At 52.1% G+C, this 22,883-nt stretch overlaps 5 protein-coding genes across 5 annotated transcripts; 3 read left to right on the top strand and 2 right to left on the bottom strand.

Annotated features, from left to right (window-relative positions):
- Positions 1 to 3,272: 3,272 nt before the first annotated feature.
- Positions 3,273 to 6,634, bottom strand: SMAC4_03649 (uncharacterized protein). Its single transcript, XM_066089989.1, has 3 exons — positions 6,154 to 6,634; positions 4,471 to 6,019; positions 3,273 to 4,401 (listed from the first exon to the last, which is right to left on the bottom strand). The coding sequence occupies exons 1-3, from the start codon at positions 6,423 to 6,425 to the stop codon at positions 3,973 to 3,975; spliced, it is 2,250 nt and encodes a 749-aa protein (XP_065947547.1). The 5' UTR covers positions 6,426 to 6,634; the 3' UTR covers positions 3,273 to 3,972.
- Positions 6,635 to 7,510: 876 nt separating this feature from the next.
- SMAC4_03648 (uncharacterized protein) lies at positions 7,511 to 9,652 on the top strand. Its single transcript, XM_066089988.1, has 4 exons — positions 7,511 to 7,698; positions 7,774 to 7,928; positions 8,017 to 9,391; positions 9,447 to 9,652. The coding sequence occupies exons 1-4, from the start codon at positions 7,696 to 7,698 to the stop codon at positions 9,504 to 9,506; spliced, it is 1,593 nt and encodes a 530-aa protein (XP_065947546.1). The 5' UTR covers positions 7,511 to 7,695; the 3' UTR covers positions 9,507 to 9,652.
- Positions 9,653 to 9,751: 99 nt separating this feature from the next.
- On the bottom strand, positions 9,752 to 11,371 carry SMAC4_14011 (uncharacterized protein). The gene is made up of 2 exons (XM_003351294.3): positions 10,728 to 11,371; positions 9,752 to 10,502 (listed from the first exon to the last, which is right to left on the bottom strand). The coding sequence occupies exons 1-2, from the start codon at positions 11,355 to 11,357 to the stop codon at positions 10,338 to 10,340; spliced, it is 795 nt and encodes a 264-aa protein (XP_003351342.2). The 5' UTR covers positions 11,358 to 11,371; the 3' UTR covers positions 9,752 to 10,337.
- A 1,941-nt stretch (positions 11,372 to 13,312) lies between these two features.
- Positions 13,313 to 16,198, top strand: SMAC4_03646 (uncharacterized protein). Its single transcript, XM_024655440.2, has 4 exons — positions 13,313 to 14,362; positions 14,424 to 14,560; positions 14,690 to 15,151; positions 15,204 to 16,198. Exons 1-4 carry the CDS (start codon positions 14,350 to 14,352, stop codon positions 15,393 to 15,395), a joined length of 804 nt encoding a protein of 267 aa, XP_024511327.1. The 5' UTR covers positions 13,313 to 14,349; the 3' UTR covers positions 15,396 to 16,198.
- Positions 16,199 to 16,529: 331 nt separating this feature from the next.
- On the top strand, positions 16,530 to 19,811 carry SMAC4_03645 (uncharacterized protein). The gene is made up of 2 exons (XM_003351292.2): positions 16,530 to 17,359; positions 17,433 to 19,811. The coding sequence occupies exons 1-2, from the start codon at positions 16,952 to 16,954 to the stop codon at positions 19,539 to 19,541; spliced, it is 2,517 nt and encodes an 838-aa protein (XP_003351340.1). The 5' UTR covers positions 16,530 to 16,951; the 3' UTR covers positions 19,542 to 19,811.
- The last annotated feature ends 3,072 nt before the right edge of the window (positions 19,812 to 22,883 follow it).

Below are 22,883 nucleotides of genomic sequence, written 5' to 3'. Positions count from 1 at the left end.
TCCTGGTTGCCATCGACAAGAGATCGTCCATCTGTTTTTTCCTTGTGGTCAAATCATTGGTTGCTGCACACTGCGTTCCAGTTCACACATATCCTGCAGGGATTTCGCGCTGAATTTTTCGTTGCAGCGTCCGTATCTTTCTCCGGTCAAAGTCCCCAGAACCTCGTTTTCGAATCTTTGACGGGAGGTCTCCAAAATTTTTGATAAGGTACGAGGTCAGCCCCAGCCTGGGAGCATGTCATTTCGGGTCGCGTTTCGAGATGATGACGACTCATGTTGCTCATGAGATTCCATCCTTCGATTCAGTTCTCGGACGAAACCGTTTCAAACGTCCCGTCTTCAACCCGCCGTCCGAGTTGCAAGTTTTATCGATTAGGAACTCACAGCCTTTGAGGCTAAGATAAGGTGGTACAAGGATGGGTGGAGATCCCAGTCCGCACAGCGTAGCATTGCGCGGGGTAGACAGGTACTTGAGAGGACTTTGTTGTCTTTGTGGCTCTTTCCCTAGCAGCTTCGACTCTTCGACTCTTGCTTCGACAGCGCTGTTTCATCGTACCCGGACGTGCGCCTCAATCCATGGCCCCTGCCAGAAGTTCACTTCAAATCTGAGAGTCTGGCTCTGCTCTTTGCCATCATCAACCCCTGAAGACGTCCTCGACATCGTCTTCACATGTGGTGTTGTTTTCATCCCACACCATGCCACCAGGGTCCTCCCAAGCCACCCGCTCCCAGGTTCAATTGGGTGCAAGGGGCCCTCCTCGGTGCAGATTCACACATCGAGGTTTCATGCAGGTCGTCGGCTGTGTGGAAGACACACGGAGTGGGGGTTGCATTTTGGTTCATGCCCTGATGCCATGGCCAAATGGCATTGGACAGATTGGGTTGGTGCTTGCTCGCGCGCGACGAGACACTCAGTTCGCCCACAGTTCGGAGTCGGCTGCTGCGAATTTCTGTTGGGAAATCTCGGAACAGGGCGATAATTCAGTTTTTTTTTGTTGGGTAAACAAGACAGTTCCCGAACTTGGTACGTTATCACTGTGTACATGCCTTTTCGGTTTTCAATAACTATCTCCACATAAGAGGCAAAACAAGACGGGGTTGCAACGGGATTCGTCCACGTCTGCTTTGCCCAGGCTTGCGAAAACCTTCACCCACTTTGGTCCTGGATCCCGGCGGGCGCGGCGGCGGTCCCGGCCCACTCTTGACCACTTCCGTCCACGCCGTCCGGCCTGCCTGCCACCAATCCCCACCGCTTCCCCCCACAAGAACCCCGAACGAGCTCCGGTCTCCAGTCCGGACATACGGCTCGCCGCCGGGACTTGTTTGTCTCCGAGATAACGCTGAACGGCAACAGAATCACACGATCGAACCACTTTGAGCGGGCCTGGCATCTCCAAGTCCCAGTTCTGTTTTGGAGATTCTGCTCAGTTCTACTTGGGGGTTGTGGTGCGGTTACCACAACGCCCAAGTATCCGTGGCTCCGTTGCCGTGGGCTCACTCCCTCCAGTACATACCGCCAAAGAAGGTCATGGATACGCTGCCCTCATCATCGCTTCTTAAACCTACTCTAGCAGTCTAGCTTCAAGCCACTCCATCAGTCGACCACTACACGGGGAGTCCACCGCACATTACAAGCCATGAGATGTTGATGTTTTCTGTGAGCTTCATATTCACAATGTCACCAACGAACGACCACGCAAATCCATACTCTTAGATCCGGACCTCAGTCTTGATTCTACAACGAGGCAGGCCCTCATCAGACCGAAACATGGAAGCGGTACTCTTTGACTTCCTTCCATATATGAAGGGCATTATGACATCCCAGAACTCCCTGCTAGTGGCTATTGTCTCGACCCGTAGATGTCGAACGAGACGCTGTTAGACTGCTATCTCTACCTAAGCCCTGTAATGTCCATCCATCCATACATACCAAATCCCCCTTCGCTCTCCTCCTTCGTCATGACACAAATAGTACCTGCTTTTCTTTATATATCTTCTGCAATTGCAAGTATGTACAGCTGTAGAACAGAATGTGATGTAATGGATCCTTGGTCACAGAAGAGTGGATTCCCCCGGCGCACCTCCAGACACCACATTACGTCTCATGCCCTACGGGAGGCGGAAGTAGACGTTAAAAATAACAACAACCTCCAGACACCACAAGCAAAGAAGCTATGCGCAGCCCTCGACACTAGGTACCAGGCCGCCCTTCAAATTCAGAGACACTGGATCGAGACAAAGAAAAGAAGGATGATAGATTCGCATCTTCATCGTTCGCCGTTGATCTCAGTGAAATCACATACCCCGACGGGGTGGAGTCGAACACAGATATCATGCCTTCCTCTAACTTTGACATCGGTACTTACTGCAGACAGACACTTGCATTGTTCTATCTCTTCCGCCGCTCAAAATTTCCGGAAGCTAAATGATGTAATCTAGACATAAAGAACCGCATAACATGGAAAACTGTACATTTCTAGGAAGTTCATTCACCTCTTATATCCGTAGCATTCCTTTGGGCAAGTAGTACTTTTAAGTGAGAGCGCATATGTAGAATGGTTCCATTGAGTGGAGATGAGTGTAAGTACCATAGGCGGTAGGTAAATCTAGGTTGCTCAAGCTGAAATTCCACGAGTGACAATCATCAGAACGGTACTGAGAATGAGAACCACTCAAGGGCACGTCTGTGAAGTATGCATCATCCATCGTCGCTTCCTCGCCGAACTAGTTGTATTCACGTGGTACCCAACGTCATGTTCGAATCCACTCCTAAGTCCCGGAGCCAGGGGCAATTGCGCTTGCCGGACCGTGCGTGTAGAGATACCTTCCCTATCTGCCGCGCCTTCCACTCTATACAAAGTCCTTCATCCGGCCTCAGACTAAAAATCCATTTAAAGGCCAGGGGCATATAAGAGGGACTTTAGTAGTTCGCCCCTTCAACCACAGCAACCGTATTGTTTCAGATAGCACACAGTGGTCTAGTTCGAATCCTCAAAACTCACTCAAAACTTCAGCTATTCTCCTTGGTTTACAGAAGATAATCGAACTCGGCAAGATGGAATGCAGCCTGAGGTGTCAGTATCAGTGGTTCGTTGTCAGACTAGCGTTTCTGTTAAACATAACAATTTCAATGCAAAATCATATATCCATGGGTTCGACCCAATGGTCATCTTGGTAATCATGGCCCAGATGTGTGAGCTTTTCAACAAGCAAAGGAAACCTTAATGAAGTCTCGCTATGCCCGATCGCTCATCACGATCTTGTAATCCAAATCCTGAAACTTTTTTCTTGTGTTCGAAAGGTAACTAACTACTCCTGCATCGCGTAGCATCCAATATCCCCAAGAAAAATCATTTGTTCGACTGTTTGTCTCTCTACATGGTGTTGCTCTCTCGTTGCGAGTCCCATAGATGATATCTCGGCTGCCTCTGCCCGGCTTTTGCGAACAAAAATCTTTGACAATAAGATCAATCGTCAAGGAAACGAAGCTTTCTCTGTCATGTTTACTTTCCCGATTCAATGACACTTCCTAGATACCCTTTTATGTATGGAAAAGTTGGGTTGGATATGTAGAACAATGCGAGTGTCTAACCGTCGACCGGTACTCCAACATAAGTGTTAGGTCTCCAGATATCGCACCTTCAGTTAAACGGAATATTCAGGTCATTAGAAGAGAGCTTTGACCCCCGATTTGGGAAGACCAGAACGATAACAACAAAGCCAACGACACAGCTCTTTTAAATCCACCGACCGACTAGTCTACGCATGCACCGCCGCTTTTATAACAAACAAAACAGGTACAACGTAGAGAGAGAACTAGAGAGAGAAACAAAAGGCCCAGAGATATGAAAGAACCCGGTTCATTTTATTCACTGTAACCCTCAGATGACCTTTTTGAAAACGGGAAGAAAACGGTACGCCATGTAACTTCACAACATATCAAACTACTACCGCCGCCGCCTGTTCGCGCATTTACTGAACGATCTCCTCGGTCTCCTCCAACACCTCCTCCATGATCTCCTCGATGACCTGCTCCTCTCCGTCGGTGGAGAGCTCCGAGGTCTTGGCCTTGATGAGCTCGGCAGCAGGGTCCGCGGGAAGACCGTAGATCTCGCGCTCCTCGGCAACCTCCTGCACGATAGACTCGCGCCAAGCGAACCACTCCTCGAGGAGATGACGGCGGGCCTCGACAACGGCAACGTCGGCGCTGCTGATGCGCTCGGCGTCTTCCTGCTCGAAGATCCTCGAGTACTCGCGGAGGTTGCGGCGGATGGCCTTCTGCTCCTCCTTGCTAAGGAGGGTAGCGGGGCGCGGCCTCCACTGGAACTGCTTGAACTTCTCGATAGCCTCCTCGCGCAGCTGCTCACCCTTGAAGTCATACAGATGATATCCATTCTCCATCTGTTTTTGTCTCGTGTTAGTGATTTCTGCTACTACATATCATCTTCCTCCAGTATCAATGGTACTTACAGAGTGCTTCCACGCGGAAGCCCAGGTGGCAACGAAGCGACCCGAGGGGTCCCACTCGACGTCAGTGACACCGTAGTGGTCAGCGGTGTTCATAAGCTGAAGGTTGGCGGTGAGATCCTTGTCGGATTCGGGCTTCTCACCCTCGAAGTCGAGGTCGTAGAAGTCGAGATCGGAGCTCTGAGTGTTGGCAACAGTGGCAACGACCACGAAGCGACCCTTAGGCGACCAGTAGATGGCGTTGCTGTTCTTCTTCTCGAGAGTGCGGAGATGCTTGAAGTTTCCAACAGCATTGCCCTTGGCCTTCTCAGGGCAGAAGAAAGCGACCGACGTCTTGGGGGGGACGGCGGTGGCACCGACAGGCTCGGTGGTGCTGATGATAACGAACCTGTCGCCCTTGGGCTCCCAGGCAAAGTTTATTACGGTATCCTTGATGGTGTCGACAACTTCCACGGGAACACCCTTCTCCTTGACACGGAAAATCTCAAGAGTGGTGGCCTGAGACTTCTTGGACTTGGAGTGACGGTCAACCTTGACGCAGATGTAAGCACCCTCGGACTGCCAGTGAAGCTTGGCATCCGAGACGCTGAAGAGGTTCAGTGACCTGACAACCTGCTTGGAGGGGATGCTCATCAAACCGACTCTGGCGGGGTTGCTGCCAATCTCGGGGGTCCAGAAGCAGAAAAGCTGCTCGTAGGTCTTGACACCATCGCGCTGCACGGTGGCGGGGGCCCAGTCGAAGTCCACAACGCCCTCGATCTTGATGGCGGTCTTGTCCAACAGGTTCATCCTCGGGAGCTCGTAGACGGAAATGGACTGGCCGGGGTTGAGCCTGGCGACGTACTTGTCATCGGCAGACCACTTGAACGCGGGCCAGGGGAACTTGGGGGCCTTCTTGGGAGCATCGCCCTCGGCGGTGGCGGCGGCGGGGGTGTCGAGCTGGGCGAAAGAACGGAGGGGCTTGGAGGTCTCGATATCCCAGATAACGTAGTTCTTGCCGTCGTCTTCTACCGAAAGAGCAGGGTGACCCTCCTCGGGGATCGAAATCGGCCTGTTGGACCAGGTGACAAGGTACTTTTCGTTGGGAGAGAAGGCGACAAGGTTGACGAAAGGATGGGCGAAACGCCTCTGCCTGGTCCACGAGGGACCACCCCAAAGCTGAACACCCTGGGCGTGAACGGAGGTGAGGTAGGTACCGAGGGGCGACCACTGCACGAAGGTCTCGGTCCAGTGTTGACGGTCGACAATGTTCTCGGGGGTATCCTTCTCGTTGTTCCAGAAAACGCCAACAGTCTCTCCCCTGAACATAACGAACTGATCTCTGCCGCGGCCGCTGGGGTCGGCCATGAAGGAGCGGAGGTGCTCCTTCTCCTGGAACTCCTCGATCTGGGGAGGAGTGTACTCGTCATCGATACGGCCCTCGCGACCATAACGGTCGACATCGGTAAGCTTGTTGACGCGAAGGGTGTGCTTCTTGTCGAGGGGGACGAGGTCGAGCTGTCTGCAGGCGGCAGCAGCCTCGGCGGGTGACGAATACTCGACGAAGGCGAATCTACAGAATTCATGTCAGTGCCCTGGTCGGGGAGCCAACATCCACAGCATAGGGGGACACATCTCGGTCGGGCGCAGCGATGGATAGCCGGTCTGTTGTGGATGCGCATCATTTAAGACGGCAGTGTTGCATACCTCATGGACTTTCCATCCTCGCCCATGGGCATGAAGATGAGGTCCTCCCGGGTCTTGCCAACAGTGTTGAGCTTCTTCAACAAGAACTTGACGAGCTTGGGTTTTTGCTCCTCGGTGACCTCGGGGAGGCCGTCGACAACGACGAAGGCATCGTAGCCCTGCTCAAGCTGAACTTCGTACTTCTCGCGAATATCGGAAATGTCGACCTCATCAACATCGAAATCATCCTCATCAAGGTCCTCGTCGCGGAGGTGGTCGAAAGACGGCGCCATGCTGGGCAATTAATGTAAATGTGCTACTTTTGGTCGGTGCCGGGAATCAGTAGCTGGCGATGTAGGGGTCGGGGAAGGCGCCTCTGGTGGTGGTGGTTGGACTTGGTGGATGACGGGATCTGGGCTGGCCGCTTCGGATTTTTTCTTCGATGCCGCGGGCGGAACAACGTGCTGGCTATGCGGTCGTCAGGATTATTGTGAGAATTTGTGCGCAGCGCGCAGATTGTGGTGGGGTTCAGTAAGAACGGCCAGAGGACCAGGGAAGACCGCGAAGGAAATGCTCCACTTTAAGAGGCAACACTGCAAGGTGATTGGGTACCCTACCAGATCCCCTCTCTCTGGAATCGCTGAAATGGGACTTTTATGCCAGTAAATGCAATGATGTGGTGGATATAGTTTGAAGTCCAAGGAGCCTCAGATATCATGGATATTGTACATGTACTTCCAGTGGACTTGACCTGGTAAATTCGAGTGCTCGATGCTATCCGTGGGTTTCTTCAACTTTGCAAGTGCCTTCCTCTTTTCTTTCAATCTTACAAGTTGATGGCGGCAGGCAGTGAGCTAGGTATTGCTCGTTTTGTGCACGGAACAAATGTTGACCACCAAAGCAGTGTCTGTCCGCTTTCAGCAACGGTGGTTCACAAGTTTCAAGTTGCCATCACCTTTAAGTCAGGAACTGAACTTTCACTTTACTCCAGTTGCAGTGTGGTTCGTTGAATGGGCAGGCAGATCCATTTGGCTTTCCACTTGAGCCTCATGGCCACTTCCCGCCCGTGCCTGCCAGAAACTGAACACTCGACGGTAGTCCCCTGTGCTCCTTCTCCAAAGTGCTGCGCTGTCCACCCGCGCTGTCCACCGCTGTCCAGCCCAAAGCTCCCCTCCCCCCTTTCTTCCTTCCCCACGCCAGACGTCCAAGTGGGGTCCACTCCTTCCCACCTCAGTGGACATTTGTCTGTCAAAGGAGGGGCAAACGGCCTGGCATTCGAGTGACAAGCATTTTATGCCACCTGTCGTAGGCGGTGAAGGTAAAGGAGGACAGGAGCTCTGGAATTTTGCCGTGGCCTGCCGTCCAAAAAGTGCCTAGAATTCAGAAGAGCATCATCCCGCTGGCAGACTGTAGAAAGGAGTTCACGTTCAGGGTATCCATACACGTCCACCACCCAAAATATACCACCAAGCTTGCTTCTTCTCTTCCAACCTCAACCCCCCCCCTTCTGTGCCACCTCGTAAACCCGACCTTTTTGTCTAATATCTAAGCTTCTTCAACATCATGGCAAGTTGATTTGTACACCACCTTGGGAACCTTTCCAAGCTCACCGTCACTAACCAAACGCCTAACCATCTCCAGGCCTCGTTTAGCCCCACCCAGATCTTCGAGGAGGGCACTACAGAAGAGAAGGGAGAGAATGCCCGTCTCAGTGCCTTCGTTGGCGCCATTGCTGTTGGTGACCTCGTCAAGAGCACTCTTGGTCCCAAGGGCATGGACAAGATCCTTCAGTCTGCGTATGCTTGTTCTCCCAAAGCCCCCGCCCCCTGCCTACAGGCTTGATGCGCCGCCGTCATGTGCTGACCGCATCATCACAATTTCTAGCTCGACCGGCGAGATTCTAGTAACGAACGACGGTGCTACTATCCTCAAGTCTATTGCCCTCGACAACGCCGCCGCCAAGGTCCTCGTAAACATCTCCAAGGTCCAGGACGACGAAGTCGGTGATGGCACCACCTCTGTTGCTGTCCTTGCCGCTGAGCTCTTGCGCGAGGCCGAGAAGCTTGTCGACAAGAAGATCCACCCTCAGACTATCATTGAGGGTTACCGGATAGCTTCCCAGGCTGCGCTCAAGGCCCTCGAGGCTTCCGCCGTTGATCACAGCAGCAACGCCGAGGCGTTCAGGAAAGACCTTGTCGCCATCGCGCGCACAACACTCAGCTCCAAGATTCTTGCGCAAGACAGAGACCACTTTGCCGAACTCGCGACCGAGGCTATTTTGCGCCTGAAGGGTTCCGCCGACCTCAGCCACATTCAGATCATCAAGAAGTCCGGCGGCAAGCTCAGCGAATCATACCTCGACGATGGCTTCATCCTCGACAAGAAGATCGGTGTCAACCAGCCCAAGCGCCTCGAGAAGGCCAAGATCCTCGTCGCCAACACATCGATGGATACCGACAAGGTCAAGATCTTTGGTGCGCGCGTCAAGGTTAGCTCTACCAGCAAGCTTGCTGAGCTCGAGAAGGCCGAGAAGGATAAGATGAAGGCCAAGGTGGAGAAGATCAAGGCGCATGGCATCAACTGCTTCATCAACAGGCAGCTGATCTACAACTGGCCCGAGCAACTGTTCACCGATGCCGGCATCATGTCGATTGAGCACGCCGATTTCGACGGCATTGAGCGTCTTGCCCTTGTCACCGGTGGTGAGATCGCTTCTACCTTCGACCACCCGGAGCAAGTCAAGCTTGGATACTGCGACGTCATCGAGGAGGTTATTATTGGCGAGGATACCCTTATCAGATTCTCCGGCACCGCTGCCGGCCAGGCCTGCACTGTCGTTCTCCGTGGTGCTACCGATCAGTTGCTCGACGAAGCCGAGAGGTCTCTGCACGACGCTCTCGCCGTTCTTTCACAGACCGTTAAGGAGCCCAGGACAACATTGGGTGGTGGGTGCGCTGAGATGGTCATGGCCAAGGCTGTTGAGGGTGCTGCTACTCGGGTCGAGGGCAAGAAGCAGACTGCCGTGTCTGCTTTCGCCACCGCGCTCAGGCAACTGCCTACCATCCTGGCGGACAACGCTGGTCTCGACTCTGGCGACCTTGTTGCCCGTTTGCGCAAGGCTATCTATGACGGTCTGAACACCTATGGTTTGGATCTCATGACACCAGGAGGCGGTATTGCCGATATGAGAGACTTGGGTGTCATCGAAAGCTACAAGCTCAAGAAGGCTGTTGTTTCTTCGGCTAGTGAAGCCGCTGAGGTATGTAGCCCTTTTCTGATCGATACGAATACAAAATGCTAACTGTTGCGAATAGCTGCTTCTCCGTGTGGACGACATAATAAGAGCTGCCCCCAGGAGGCGCGAGAGGCACTAAACTCGTGCGATATGATGCGCGAGCGGAGTTGTTGGAGAGCAGACCATGTAAATGACCTTGAGCATAGCAGAGCTGAATGCTTGATGGTGTATGGTCTCGCCGTCTCAATACCAGCCCAACGTTTGTTTCTTGTTGATGTTGAACCAAGATATCATGCCGTGCGCCAAATGTTGCCACCACTGATATAAAAGAGACTTTTAACTAATAGAAATGCCATCTCACGTTCACCTCCTGTTTTTGCTAACAAGTCCCTTGCCCTATGTATGTGACCAGCTTGTGCTGATGATGTACATTTGCTAGCCAGTCTTTCAGGTGCATGAACAACCTCATTCAAAGGCTGCTTTGGAGTGTACGCAAGGGAAGGAGTGTTATTTGTTTGCATGTCTGTCATCAATAGGAACAAAACCTCCTCAACGTCGCATACGAAAACATGCTCCCAACTCCCGTTCGACAACACATCGTCATCCGAACCCGGCAGAATCTAGTCATCTTACCCCTCATAAACTCTACACTAACCCCGTTCTTACCCTTCCCATCATCTCCAGCAAAGCTAGCTACTAGGTAAGTAGGTAAGTACCCAGCCCAAATCGCCCCAAGCCACCGCCTGAGCCAAGTCAACCATCATTCATTCGAACCTCAACTCAAGCCTCAAGCCTTACGAGCGTGCGCGTCAAGCTCAAGCTCAAGCTCAAGCCAAAACCTCCCCCAACCTCTCCTTGAGCAACCTTCCAATCACCACCGGATCCGGCCCCTCCGCCCCCGCGGCGACCATATCTTCCCGCGTGAGTCGGACGAACTTGATGTCCGCGTTCTTGGCCAGAACCGCCTCCTTCACCTGCTCGGCGTCCGAGGGCGACACGCCGCCGCCGAAGATGATGGCCTTGGGCACCTTGCGGTCGGCTGGGGTAGAGGCGCTGGCGTTGTCGTTGTTGTTGGCGTTGCAGAGGGAGGGAAGTTCGGAGAGGGAGGTGGAGAGGTCGAGGGTTGTGTGGACGACTGTTTTTTGGTGGAAGAGGAAGGGGGTCAGTAAGTGTGAGTGGGTGGGCGGGTGAGGGAGTGAATCGGTGAGGGAGTGTGAGGAAGTGGTTGCAAGGAGAAGTAGGGATAGAGGTACATAGAGGCGGAGGTATTAAGGGGGGGAGAGTATAAGTTAGGTAGGTTAATCTGGCCGTGGTGGAATAGGAAGAAGGTAGGGAGAGGAAAAAATCAGGTGAAACGAACCGTCATATTCTGGAAGAAGCTTATCACGAATGGCCTGGGCGACCTTGGGGTTGTTGCCGAAGGAAGCGATGGGGATGGCGGTGGTGGACATGTTGATAAGTTGGATGTGCTTGTGTGGGTGTTATGAACGAGTGGGTGGAAGCTTGGAGCTGTTGACTTCTTCAAGCTTGTATGTAGCTTCAGGTTTGGGTTTGGGTTGCTTTCTTTCTGGAATATTGTAGTTTGCGTTGTGAGAAGATGGCATTCGAAGGCTTCATGAGTTGGGATCCCCATGGGCTTTATATATCTGAGCTGCTTTAGTACCCGAGCGTCCATTCTGGCGACCCGACCGGGGCTCCTTCCAATTGTGAGTGAGGTATGTAGTAGGTGTTTTGAAAGCTGTCGTTCGTTTTTGTTGCACACGTCGGATAATCCGTAACGGAATGTCACCGGTGACCGGAGTCCCGGACCAAGGAAACAACTGCAACTCCAAGTCTGTCTTAGACAGAAAATGCTACAGATACCGCAAATTGCTTGGCTACTACCTCGGTATTTTGGGAAGGTTCGAGACGTTGAATTACGCGGAGAAGCGGGAGCGGGACGTGATTGAAGACCGAATCGGGAGACGGGATCGCTCCCGGGGACCGGCATGGAGGAGGCTCAGCCGGAGCTTCAGCAAGACCTTCGTCACCGAACGCAGAGCATATTTGCTGTGCCGTATTGGTAGGTAGTCGCAAAAATGAATACCACTTGTTCTCTGCCACTCTACGCCTCCTCGTCTTGGGTAGTGCCGTGGGGTAATCCGCTGTGTATTCAGGAGCTCGAAAACACGGCCTTCTTAGTTGTTTGAAGCCGCGTAATCATGAACTATCTGTTCCTCTGCCATATGGCTGCATAAAAGCCATGAAGTCGACTGGTCAATGGAATGTCCTTGACACCAAGGCAGCTGTATGTGAAACATGTAACAGGTTGTGCAAATTCTCACCGCAAAATACCTTTTGGGTATTATTAGAGTTTTGTGAGCGAGGAAATCACGGGGGATGGCAATTGCGCTGGTTTGACGCCAATCCGGAATTTCGGGTGAGGCAGATGTGAACATGTTCTGCAAGTACCTAGAGAGTGCCTTCTTTCCTTTTCTTTCCTCGGGTTCGTTGAACATCTTATTGGCGATTCGGTTCGGACCCGAGATGGTGGGCTATTTGCGGCCATTCGCGTAGTAAGTAGGACATGAGGCTCGTGCCGCATTAAGCGAGAAAAGACTGGCTGAAAGTCCTCAAGTAGTACATACTATGTAAAAAGCGTTTCCCATCTGAGTGGGATGATGAACTTATCTGGTAATGGCCCTCTTCTTACGTCTCAACGATAGTATCGCATTTCTTTAACAACAACCCAAGAACACGACGAGAATCGAGCTCAAGTCATAAGAGTGCCGTCTTGAACGTCAATTTGGCAATTTGCACTCGAAAGAGTCTTGCTCTGTGTTTGCAGCCTTGCTGACAGGTACACGGATATATCACTCCATCTCCTTTCCATGCTATCTGAAGGTTTCTAGGAGAGCTTTCTCTTGCCTCCCCCTTTTCTCTCCCAGACAAACTCTGAAACATCTTACGCCGCTTCAAAGATCGTGGTCACTCATTCTTTCAATTCTTCAATGTCATGAACACACCTATCAAGCCGGTGATGTTCAAGCATATCGCACGCGTTCGCCTCGGCATCAGAGTTCTGGATCAACAAGTGTCCTTAAATCTGGACTTGCAGGTATAGCATCCTAATCCGCCTTGTGCTGTCTAGCCTTTTGCAAACGCCGGGACACTTGACAAAGGAGCGAGAGGTACTTGGCCGAAGCTGATGATGTCGTCGCCTAGCAACGGAGACTCGACGAGACTTTTTACTAAAGAAACAGATTGACCGTGGAAATTACGTTCGTCAGTGGTGGTGAGCCCGGCGTTGTCGGCGTCGATGGTGAGCGCTTCAAGTAAACCCTGTGGATTTTTTTTTCTGTTCGGTAAAACTAGGTGGTGCTGACTGCTCGGCACTGAAATTCTGAAAGAGGGGGGTTCAGAGGGTGAAGAGCAGTTGTTGAACGTCAACTGAACCAAGAATGCGGGTGGCATCGCTATTTATCCCAAGCAAGTGGAGGGATTACCAGTATGGAAACAGCCATGGATAATGGAGGTCCAAAGGCTAGACCAAGTTGCATCCGAGAGGGGTTCCATTGCATCTCCGCGTTACTATCGGCAGACTGCCATCGTTACGTGGAGAGAGTGATGTTTCTCCTGTTGATAGAATCATGCCCAACTCAACTCGCTCTCCATGGTGTAAGTTGACGAAATAAGAAAGTCTTGAAGTTTAGTAGTTCTCGGTCGGCCAAGGGTCCGCGGGCATTGACACTAGCATCCGCATCACGTGGCCGCCCGCATTCCGGCAACCGGCTACCGGCGTGGATGTTTGCGGTAGAGCGCAATTCGGCATACTGATTGGCAGGACTTGGGATCGCCGCTCTCTGAGCACCACCCCACTTTCCTTCCATCTCAGACGAGCCGGGACGGCAGACGGGACCGAAAGTGGGACCCATGGGACTCAATGGGTCCAATCACAGACTCAAACCAGCCACAAAGAAGCCTCACTTCTTCCGGTTTTGGCGGACGGTTGGCGGACCGTGAACTACCTGCACCAACACCGCGACCGACCTCACTGGACTGAGACTCCCGGACGCCGCAAGACACTGACTGACTGCAACTGAGGACCGCGAACCGTAAATCGCATCTCTAGAACTCCACTCCAGGACTTGATCAGGTACCTGAGGTCATCTTGCGCTTGGGCTGGCCATCTGCATCACAAACCGCTGAATTTGCATTCGTCGCTTTGCCGTGCGCTTACTACACGTCTTTTACGGCTCAACACACATTCTCTCCACCGTACGCGATCGCATCACAGGCAACCGCTTCGCATCGCAGCATCCTTATATCCATCCCATCAGGACGCCCGGCATAACCGACACAGATATTCAGTCTGCAGCGCATTGTGGCCCTTTTTCTTCCAACACTACAAATTTCAACCCTTTCCAGGTTGTTCGGGACTACCATATTCCATCACCTTTCACTGATCGGTCAGCCATCCTTTTTCGCGACCATTGGATCTCGTAGCGCATCGTCATCTTCACCGGCATTTGCTCCAAGCGCCCCTGCTTTTAGCGACAACTCTACCTACTTTTTGGGCGTTTCGTCCAGTATCTTGAGCTTCCCAGTTCCCCAGCTATTGCTGCTTGCGAGCATTTTCACCCCAACTCGGCCCATACGCATACGGTCTTTCAAGTCCATTTTTGGACAGCAAAGAACGGCCATTTAGTTGTCGCGTTGAACAAGGTGCAGCTGTCGCGCCCGCAAATTTCCTGGCTTTGTTCAAGCAGTCCGCAGTCGGCCATCTGTCTGTTTACCGCAGCTGTTTACTTTCATCCCTCTGGATATCATCCCAACCTGAACTCGTCGTCAGGTCGGAGGCTACCTATTGCAGACGCTGAAGCTACCGGCCCTTACATCATTTGCCAGGCCAGCTTCTAGCATATCGCAGAGCACCTAGGAAACACCACACACTACATCCCCAATCTTTCCCGCCAGTGGGTGTTTCGTACTACACCGGCAACATGTCCGCGCAATGTAGGAATATTTGCCTAGCCTGTCTTCCCCTTCAGAATGGAGCTATGCTAACTCGGTCTAGTTACTCCCGAGGAAGAGGCGACCTACGCCCGCGTCATCGATGAGATCCTGGAAACTGCCGACCTGGACACAATTTCTCGCAAGGCCATTCGGCAGAAAATGGAAGCAGCCATCAACAAGGATCTAAGTGACCAGAAGGTCAGTGTTCCCTCATCAGAGCTCGCCCCGTCTGTGTATTGGCATGCTGCCTCTAACAGAAACCCCAATGCTTTCCCAGCAACCTCTCCTGTTTCGGTTCAGCTGCTGACAGTTCCCTGATTCGTATAGCATGCCATCAAGGGCTTGATTGAAGCCCGATTCGACGCCGCTCAAGCACGCAAGGCTGCTCAAGAACCAACACCCGAAGAGGCCACCCCCGAGGCCACGCCTGAGGCCGAGGAAGACGATGCTGCTACCGACGGCGAGATCGAAGTCCGCCCGAAGAAACAACAGAAGCGTGAAAGCTCAGAGGACGCTGACGCCCGCCTGGCCGCCGAGCTCCAAGCGCAGGAGAACAAGCTCTCTCGCGGGCCACGAACAAGAGGTGGCGGCGCCGCAAAGGTGACCAAGAAGGCCAAACCCAAGGCCAAGACACCAAAGAAGAAGAGCGCGACACGCGTGAAGTCGGACGATGATAGCGACATGGAGCCCGAAGTTGTGGAAGGAACAAAGAAGCGCAAGGCTGGTGGCGGTTTCCAGAAGCCCTTCAACCTAAGTTACCCTCTTCAGGAGGTTTGCGGAGAAGCCCAGGTTTGTACACGCTCTGCTAAAGGCCTTGAATGGAGAACTAACAGGATAACAGCTCTCCCGCCCACAGGTTGTCAAGAAGCTCTGGGAGCACATCAAGGCGAACGAGCTCCAGGATCCTAGCGACAAGAGACAGATCCTCTGCGACGATAAGCTTCAAGCCGTATTCAAGCAGAGTTCGATTAACATGTTTCAAATGAACAAGCTCCTTGGCAACCAGCTTTATCCGATCGAAGCCGAAGAGTAAGAAGTCTGATCTGAGATGGACGGTTTCCCGTTGGTATTGGGTCATTGGGGGCAAGCTAGGTAGCAGGCTGGGCGTGCATGGCGTCATTGGAAAAAATCTCGGGGCTTCGGAACTACTACTAGTATACCACAGTACGTCTCTGTTTTCATGGGTTGAGGGCTGGTGGAAAGGAGGTCTGGATGTGAAAGGAGGGCAGCGCATTTTCTCGGGTTTCACTATTTGCTGGGTTTGTCTTTGGGTCTTCCTCAGCGGCGCAAGGAGGGGTTTCTCTTACCCCAGTCATACCATTTTGGAGGAAGATACAGGTTATGAAGAGGATGAAGGGCTAGGGATAGGATGGGCAGTGGTCGGGTTGGGGTCGTTCACATTACTAGTGAACGATGGCTAGGTTGGACTGCTTTTGGTGGTCAACCTTCTTTCTGGTCTCGGGGGAATGGAGGTTCATATCCTCATCAACTCATCTCTTACCATTCCATTAGTGGTGTTCAGTATCATGACGACCGAGGGCATGGGAGAACAGACATGACGATATGCCAGCGACATTTCTCCTTTATACCTGGACCAGAGAAAAAAAAAAGCAATCCTTCTCACATGCGCTTCCAAGATTCCGATAAGGCTGAACATTTTAAAGGGGTTCGTTCTGACAGGGGATGTTATGTGACTGCTTCTATACGATAATCGCCAGCGTCAAGCACCGAAAAAGACTCGCCGTATCCGTCAAAAGTCAATGGTCAGCACCGCCTGGATATTTACGAAGTTTATGAGGATGAATCGGTCAATTTCCACGCGAGAGAGAGGCCAAGTGAAAATTCGGGGAATGACTCCTCGACGCTCCCGTTACCGAGTAGTCTCGATAAATTCGGCCAATGCCATCAAAGCTGAGCCACTGCACTCCATCATGGACCTGGAGATCACTCCAAACAGAATTTCTGGACGCTAAACTACCTTACCCCTGCCCAGCCACTGTCACTGTTCTGGGTTCAATTTCTGTAGGAATTGCTTGGTATCCGGTACGAACCGAGTTATCGTGGAGGCAACGCGACGTGAGGGCATGGATGTTGGGTTTTGGGGTACAATGTACCTGTGATGACGAACGAGTCGCAGTTTTTGGGTTGGGGTGCACTTCCATTTTAAGTGGGAGTGAGGCGCCAACAAAAAATTGTTGCGAACCACGGCGGCCGGTTACTGCTGCTGCTAGGTAATCGGGCGAATAAATGCTAGAACCGGACCCCACCATCAACGTCAACACCCCCAATTCAATCATTTCCGTCTGTCCTCTCTCTTTGCAACCGACTTTACCTAAGTAGGCCCATCTGCCTCCCAAGCGTCCACATCAATCCTATTTCAAGAACGTTTTTTCTGGAAGTTTTTGTCCTCCTTCCGCAGTATCTTCGTACACCTTTTCCTTCCACAAAGACTGCACGGCGAATAGCCAGAGCCAACGCCCTCAATACCTTACCCACGAGCCTCCGAGAGCGAGCCATTTCTAAACACACGACCACCACAACAGGACAGCAGTGACACTTTCCTTCAGCCGGTCCAAACCATTCGAAATCATGTCTTCAGCGGAGCAACCAACACCTCAGGGGCCTAGAGGCGACGGCAACCGGGGCAAAGGCAGAGGACGCGGAGGACCTCGAGGAGGCAACCGTAGTCGGGGTGGTGACGGTGCCGGTCGCGGTGGCGCTGGTGGTGGCCGTGGCAAGGGCAGAGCCGGAGGTGGAGGACAGCAGCAGCAGCAGCAGCAGCAGGACACACCGAAACCCTCGCAGGACGTCTCTTCCGGCGACAGCAACTGGAAGACACAACAGCCGGAAGCACAAGACGACGACGCCGAGGTCTGCTTTATTTGTGCGAATCCCATCACACACCACTCTGTTGCGCCTTGCGGCCATTCGACATGCCACATCTGTGCCCTACGACTAAGGGCGCTGTATAAGAACAAGGATTGCCCGCATTGCCGAGTGAGTATAGCCGTTCCAGAAACATGAGGTCCCGTTTGCTTTGGTAGTTTGCTGACATGCGTAAAACGTCTAGACGGCCGCTCCCTTCGTTATCTTTACCGACGACCAAAACAAGAAATTCGAAGAGTACACGAGCAAGGAGATTACAAGTACGGATGACAACATTGGAATCAAGTACGCGGGCGAGCACATTGTTGGAGACACTGTCCTCCTCCTGCGGTACAACTGCCCCGGCGGAGAGTGTGACTTTGCCGGTCTTGGTTGGCCTGATCTGCATCGCCATGTGCGCTCTGTTCACCACAAGAAGCTTTGCGATCTGTGTACTAGGAACAAGAAGGTCTTCACGCACGAGCACGAAATGTTTACGGACAAGGAGCTACGCGACCATATGAGCCGCGGCGACGACAAGCCCGGCGCCGTTGACCAGACCGGCTTTAAGGGACATCCCCTATGCGGCTTCTGCGGCGAAAGATTCTATGATAACGATAAGCTTTACGAGCATTGCCGCAGCAAGCACGAGAGATGCTTTATTTGCGACCGTCGCGACTCCCGGCAACCGCATTACTATCGCAACTACGAAGCTTTGGAGGACCATTTCAAGCAGGACCATTTCATTTGCCAGGAACGGGAATGCCTGGAAAAGAAGTTTGTCGTTTTCGACAGCGAGCTGGATCTCAAGGCTCACCAGCTTAGCGAGCACGGAAACTCGTTGTCGAAGGATGTTAGGAGAGACGCTCGCGTGGTTGATATTTCTGGCTTCGACTTCAGGTCCTCGTACCAAGAGGAGCGCGGCGGCAGCAGCAGTGGCGGCAGAGGCCGAGGAGGAAGAGACGGGCGAGGCGCACGCGGTCGGGATCCCAATGCCGAGGCGTTGCCCGCCAGTACTGCTCAGCCTTTACGAAGAGACGAGCTTGCCTTCCAGCGGCAGATGGCCATTACCCAGTCATCGTCTGCTGCTCGTCCGAGCGCGGGTCCTTCTACCGGCACTCGTCCATCCGGCCAGACCTCTGTGGTTCAGTCACGACCAACCCGGCCTCAGCAACAACAGCAGCAGCAACAACAGCAGCAGTCCATCATTGATGCCATGCAAAACCTCAGCGTCTCTGAACTCTCGTCTCTTACCCCTGAGCAGCGTGCTAGTGTTACACGGCACGGCGCGGTGATCGAGCGTGCGTCAAACCTCCTCGGCAACAATGACACGAAGATCAGCCAGTTCCGATCTTATGTCTCGAACTTTAACAGGGGTTCGATGACTGCGGACCAGCTCATCGATGCTTTCTTCGCCCTCTTCTCCGAGACCTCGTCCAACGCGCTAGGTACCCTGGTACGAGAGGTTGCTGATCTCTTCGATGACAAGAACAAGGGCGCAGCTCTCAATAGGGCATGGCAAAACCACCGCGCCATCAATGAGGATTACCCTAGTCTTCCAGGCCTCGGCGGTATGCATGGAGCTACAACAGCAAGCAGCGGCTGGGCAGCTGCCGCATCGGCGACCCCAGTTACCCTACACCCCAACGGAGGTCTCGCGAACGCCCAGTCACGCCATTCCAACCACGTGTTGAAGCTTAAGAACAGCACCAGGATAGGCGGCGCTAGCGAGCGTGGCCTGGAGCGAACAGTCGCCTCTCTCCAGGCCGGCGGATCAAGCAGCAGCAGCTCGGGCAGACTCGTGCCCGGCACCAACGCCTACGCCTCCCAGGCTCGTTCCACAGTCAGCAACTCTGCTGCATTCCCTGCGCTCCCCGGAGCGAAGAAGCCCGCCACCACATCAGGCTTGTCAGGCTTTACTGCGGCCGCCGCCTCTGGATCGTCGTCTTCTTCTTCCCGCCCCGCCGCTGTCACCACTGCCCCTCGAAGCACCGGCAGCACGGCCACTACCATCGCCAGGAAGGTTGCCGGCGGAAGCGGCAGTATGCAAAAGGCCGGAGAGGACGCCTTCCCGGCACTTCCTGCGGCGCCTAAACCTACTACTACTTTGTTTGGCTACGGCAGGGGTGCGGTACGGAGAGATTTCGGTCAGCCCAAGGAGACAGGATTCAACTGGAACGGTGGAAGCGGAAGCGGGGCTGCGTCGAGCTCGTCTTCGGCACAGCAGCAGGCTGGTGGTGATGGTGACGAGGGCGCTAGCAGTGGGAAGGGTAAGAAGAAGCAGAAGAAACAGGTTTTGGTTCAGTGGGGTTAGCATACCTTCTCTGGATGAATTCGTAGCTGCGGCATGGGGAGGATGTTTGAAGGTTGGAGCGTACTTGAGGAGTCCAGATAGCATTAGATCTTTGTTCATTCCTCGAGATTGATCGATCAGAGATATTGCAATGAAGCCGACTGGCTGGTGGTGAACTAGTGTATACTTCTGGAATGAGACACATAGCGTATGTATTCAGACCTTACCCAGCAATGAAACAAAAGACTATAGCGGATGGTTTTCAACATACATGCCTCCATATTGTCTTTGGTGGAGATGTAATTCTGTGAGTGATCTACGATGACACAATGCAGGAACGAAATCGAGTGATACACGCATCCCGTTTTAAGAAATCCCTAATCGACTAGTATCATGTCTGCCTGCCCCATGTAATATGTAGCCCGAGAAGTTGGCAGCTGTCACTAACCATACTCGTGATACCTACCTACACTGCCAGAACTGCTCACCAACGGGCACCTTTTTACAATTATATAAGTCACATAACAGCAACAGCAACAGCAACAAGAAACAGAGGAAACCTGTCATCATCAACATGATATGTCCCAAAACAGAGTCAGTCTTTATGTCAGGCCTGTTTGCCTTGATGCTGTTGTCCTGTTCCGTTTCAATAAAACCGGAAAAACGCTCAACCTATAGAGGTAGGTATCGATACCCTCTGTATTTCAAGATCCTCGGGACTTTAGCTACCACCTGCAAGTCAAATATTGTTGGAAATATTGGAAGTTTTTTTCTTCTTTCCTTTCAACGGGATTATGTAACCATGGTCGGGGTTTTCGTTTCGGAAGTCGGAACGGAACCACAATGGAAAGGGGAATTGCCCTGGTAAGTTGGTCACTGGTAAGGTAGGTTGGTTATTTATTTGATTGGTGGTTGTATGTATCTAGGCTAGCAAGGTATGTATCTATTAAGAGAATGTGTGGTAAATGTCAGGCTATGCTGCATCTAGGCGTCTTTACCGTATCCAGAGCCGTAACGGGAGTGGTGTGGTGTGGTGGTGTGGTGTGGTGTGGTGGGCTGAGGATTTTGTGGACTGGTTGACTGGTTGACTAGTTGACTGGTGGTCTTGGTGGTCCTGATGGTGTGTGTGGTCGGAACGATATCAGATGGAAGAAGGGAAGAAATGTGCCCATTTAGGGAAACGGGAAACGTGGGTTGTCACGGGCATGCAAGCAAGCAGGAAAGGTTTTGTGAGATGGAATACCTATCGCAGAAACTCAGGCCCTTCGTTTTTAACTTCCAAGGCCTAAATCACAGAAAATATGTATTAGGTGCCTTGGTGTTTGGGTTTAAGGAGAGAATTCAAGCATATGCATCCCTGGAGGTACTTTTCGTGTACTGATCATTCCTGATCTTGGAAGTTGGAAACGAAAAGCCCGAGTTTCTGTCGTACCTACTTAGGTAGATGAAAAGAAAAAAGTTGGGATGAATGCAATACCTATGTACTGTGTCTCCAGTATGTAGGTACAGTACATCTACTGGTAGCATATATGCTTTATGCTTGTGACTGCTGCTGCTCATGCTTTTGCTGTGATGCAATGCTTGTGATGGAAGGGCGGTCTCGGGGGTGAAGGGACAAGTTAGGATGCAGAGAGATTTTTCCTCTTGGGAAAGGCAAAGTCACGTCATTAGGACTGCATTGGTTCACCGTCATGCTTATTCCTTTTTTGAGGCAGTTGGTTGGTTGGCTGGTTGTCTTGCATCTCAACAATTTTTCTAGTCCTTCGCCGGTTGAAGGTTGAAGCCCGGAAAAAAAAGGTGACCCAAAAAGGAGGTGTAGGTAAGTACCTTATGTGCATGAGGCATGAGGCATGAGGCATGAGGCATGATCCTCTTTTTTCTTTGATGATGTCCGGTGCTAAGAAAATCCTGCAGACGCCGCCGAATGCCGGTATGCGTGTTCAATAGAGACTGGACGGATAATAACTGGAGCAAAGCCCGGAAGCATTTTCGAAAGGATACATTATGTACCAAAGCGGTGCTATGTAGCTGGCAACAAGAGTTGCAGGGGAGTAAGCAATGGTAGGTTTCATTTAGTTGCTGGTGTGAGAAGGCTTGTTGGATTGAGAAGTCTTGTTGAACCCACCCCTAAGAACCAAAAAAGGGGCCCTGCAATTGCAGGCTTTCTAGGCCACTTAGGCTTTCTTTCTTAAGCTTCTTTACCTTCCTCATTATTAAATCTTTTGTTTGATATTGGAATTTGGAAACGAAAAGTCAAAGAGCAAATATTACAACGAGGAATCGAATGGAGAGTCACAGTCACGATGGGAGTCAAAAGAAAAGGTCTACGCGAGAAACTACTTAGCTATTGGGCCAAAGGTTTGAGAAAAAGGAAGTTCCTTCCTTTGATATACCCGGAAAGTGGTCTTGAGGAAGGGGCAGGGAGGAAATTGAACTTGGCGAATTCAAAGGGCAACTCCCAAGTCCAAGTCCCAGCTCTAAGTCCTATCTCCATAGGATAGCGGCCACAGGGCATTGCATCTAGGGCAGTGTAGTAAGTCCATAATATTTCGCTTTGGGGAAAGGTTTTCGTTGACTAGGGTTAGGGGTATAGGTAGAAGTCAACAAGACTTCCCAGGCTTGGCAAGTCTGGCAAGGCTTGTGCTCTCCTGCATTTTCCCACTACGGTACGGTATGTACTTTACGTAGATACCAAGAGGTAGGCATGATGCATGGCAGCTCAATCACTCTCAACACAAAAACAAGCTCGGTGAATAGTGAATGGTTATGGTGAAAGATCAACGGCTCACCTAGACTGCCAGATTAAAGAACTGTCACTACGTAGGAGTCACGGTCTCAGCCGTTGTTGTTCGCCAGAGCAAGGGCAAGGGCTTGAGGTTTCGTTTTGACAACCGTTCGGCCCCTTGTCTCTTCGGCTGCCCATCTCTTCGATTTGGGAGCCTCTTTTTGACATTCTGACCTCCAATTCCAACCCCCCAAAGTACCACATGGCGTGGATGGGAAGTGGAAGGAAAAAAGGAGGAACATGATTCGTTGGAATAGGCCGGTCTTTGCCCTAGCCTAGTCTAGTGGCTGTTGTCAGGAGTGGTGAGTGATGACCGGTGACCCCTCGCTCTCAGACCCTTTCAACCTTTTTTGTGTTTTGGACGGTTCGAGGGGCGACGACCCCGGATCTCGTTTTTAGGGAACCTCGGTGTGGAGCCGTTTCCCGTTCCCTGTCTTCCCCAGCCGTCCGTTTCCCGCTCCCGCTCCCGCCGAGCTCGGACGGAGCCCGAGTTAGTTGTGTGTTGCTTACCCGCTGCGTCGGGAGCATGCTTGGGTAGATATGGACATGGATAATCGGATGAAAAACGAGCAAGAGGA

This window comes from Sordaria macrospora, chromosome 6, assembly GCF_033870435.1.
Source record: "Sordaria macrospora chromosome 6, complete sequence".
Classification (NCBI taxonomy): domain Eukaryota; kingdom Fungi; phylum Ascomycota; class Sordariomycetes; order Sordariales; family Sordariaceae; genus Sordaria; species Sordaria macrospora.
Note: the sequence above shows the minus strand (reverse complement) of the source record. Positions and strands in the feature narration are given on the sequence as shown.

Bases quoted from the DNA above. Each gene is read 5' to 3' on its own strand.
- SMAC4_03645 (XM_003351292.2), top strand. From the start codon at position 16,952: ATGTCTTCAGCGGAGCAACCAACACCTCAGGGGCCTAGAGGCGACGGC. The intron at 17,360-17,432 runs GTGAGTATAGCC...TAAAACGTCTAG, and splicing joins AGGATTGCCCGCATTGCCGA to ACGGCCGCTCCCTTCGTTAT.
- SMAC4_03649 (XM_066089989.1), bottom strand. From the start codon at position 6,425: ATGGCGCCGTCTTTCGACCACCTCCGCGACGAGGACCTTGATGAGGAT. The intron at 6,020-6,153 runs GTATGCAACACT...TGAATTCTGTAG, and splicing joins GAGGATGGAAAGTCCATGAG to ATTCGCCTTCGTCGAGTATT. The intron at 4,402-4,470 runs GTAAGTACCATT...AGACAAAAACAG, and splicing joins CTTCCGCGTGGAAGCACTCT to ATGGAGAATGGATATCATCT.
- SMAC4_03646 (XM_024655440.2), top strand. The intron at 14,561-14,689 runs GTCAGTGTTCCC...TGATTCGTATAG, and splicing joins AGGATCTAAGTGACCAGAAG to CATGCCATCAAGGGCTTGAT. The intron at 15,152-15,203 runs GTTTGTACACGC...ACAGGATAACAG, and splicing joins AGGTTTGCGGAGAAGCCCAG to CTCTCCCGCCCACAGGTTGT.
- SMAC4_14011 (XM_003351294.3), bottom strand. From the start codon at position 11,357: ATGCCGGTCCCCGGGAGCGATCCCGTCTCCCGATTCGGTCTTCAATCA. The intron at 10,503-10,727 runs GTTCGTTTCACC...ACCAAAAAACAG, and splicing joins GCTTCTTCCAGAATATGACG to TCGTCCACACAACCCTCGAC.
- SMAC4_03648 (XM_066089988.1), top strand. The intron at 7,929-8,016 runs GTATGCTTGTTC...CACAATTTCTAG, and splicing joins GACAAGATCCTTCAGTCTGC to CTCGACCGGCGAGATTCTAG. The intron at 9,392-9,446 runs GTATGTAGCCCT...TGTTGCGAATAG, and splicing joins CGGCTAGTGAAGCCGCTGAG to CTGCTTCTCCGTGTGGACGA.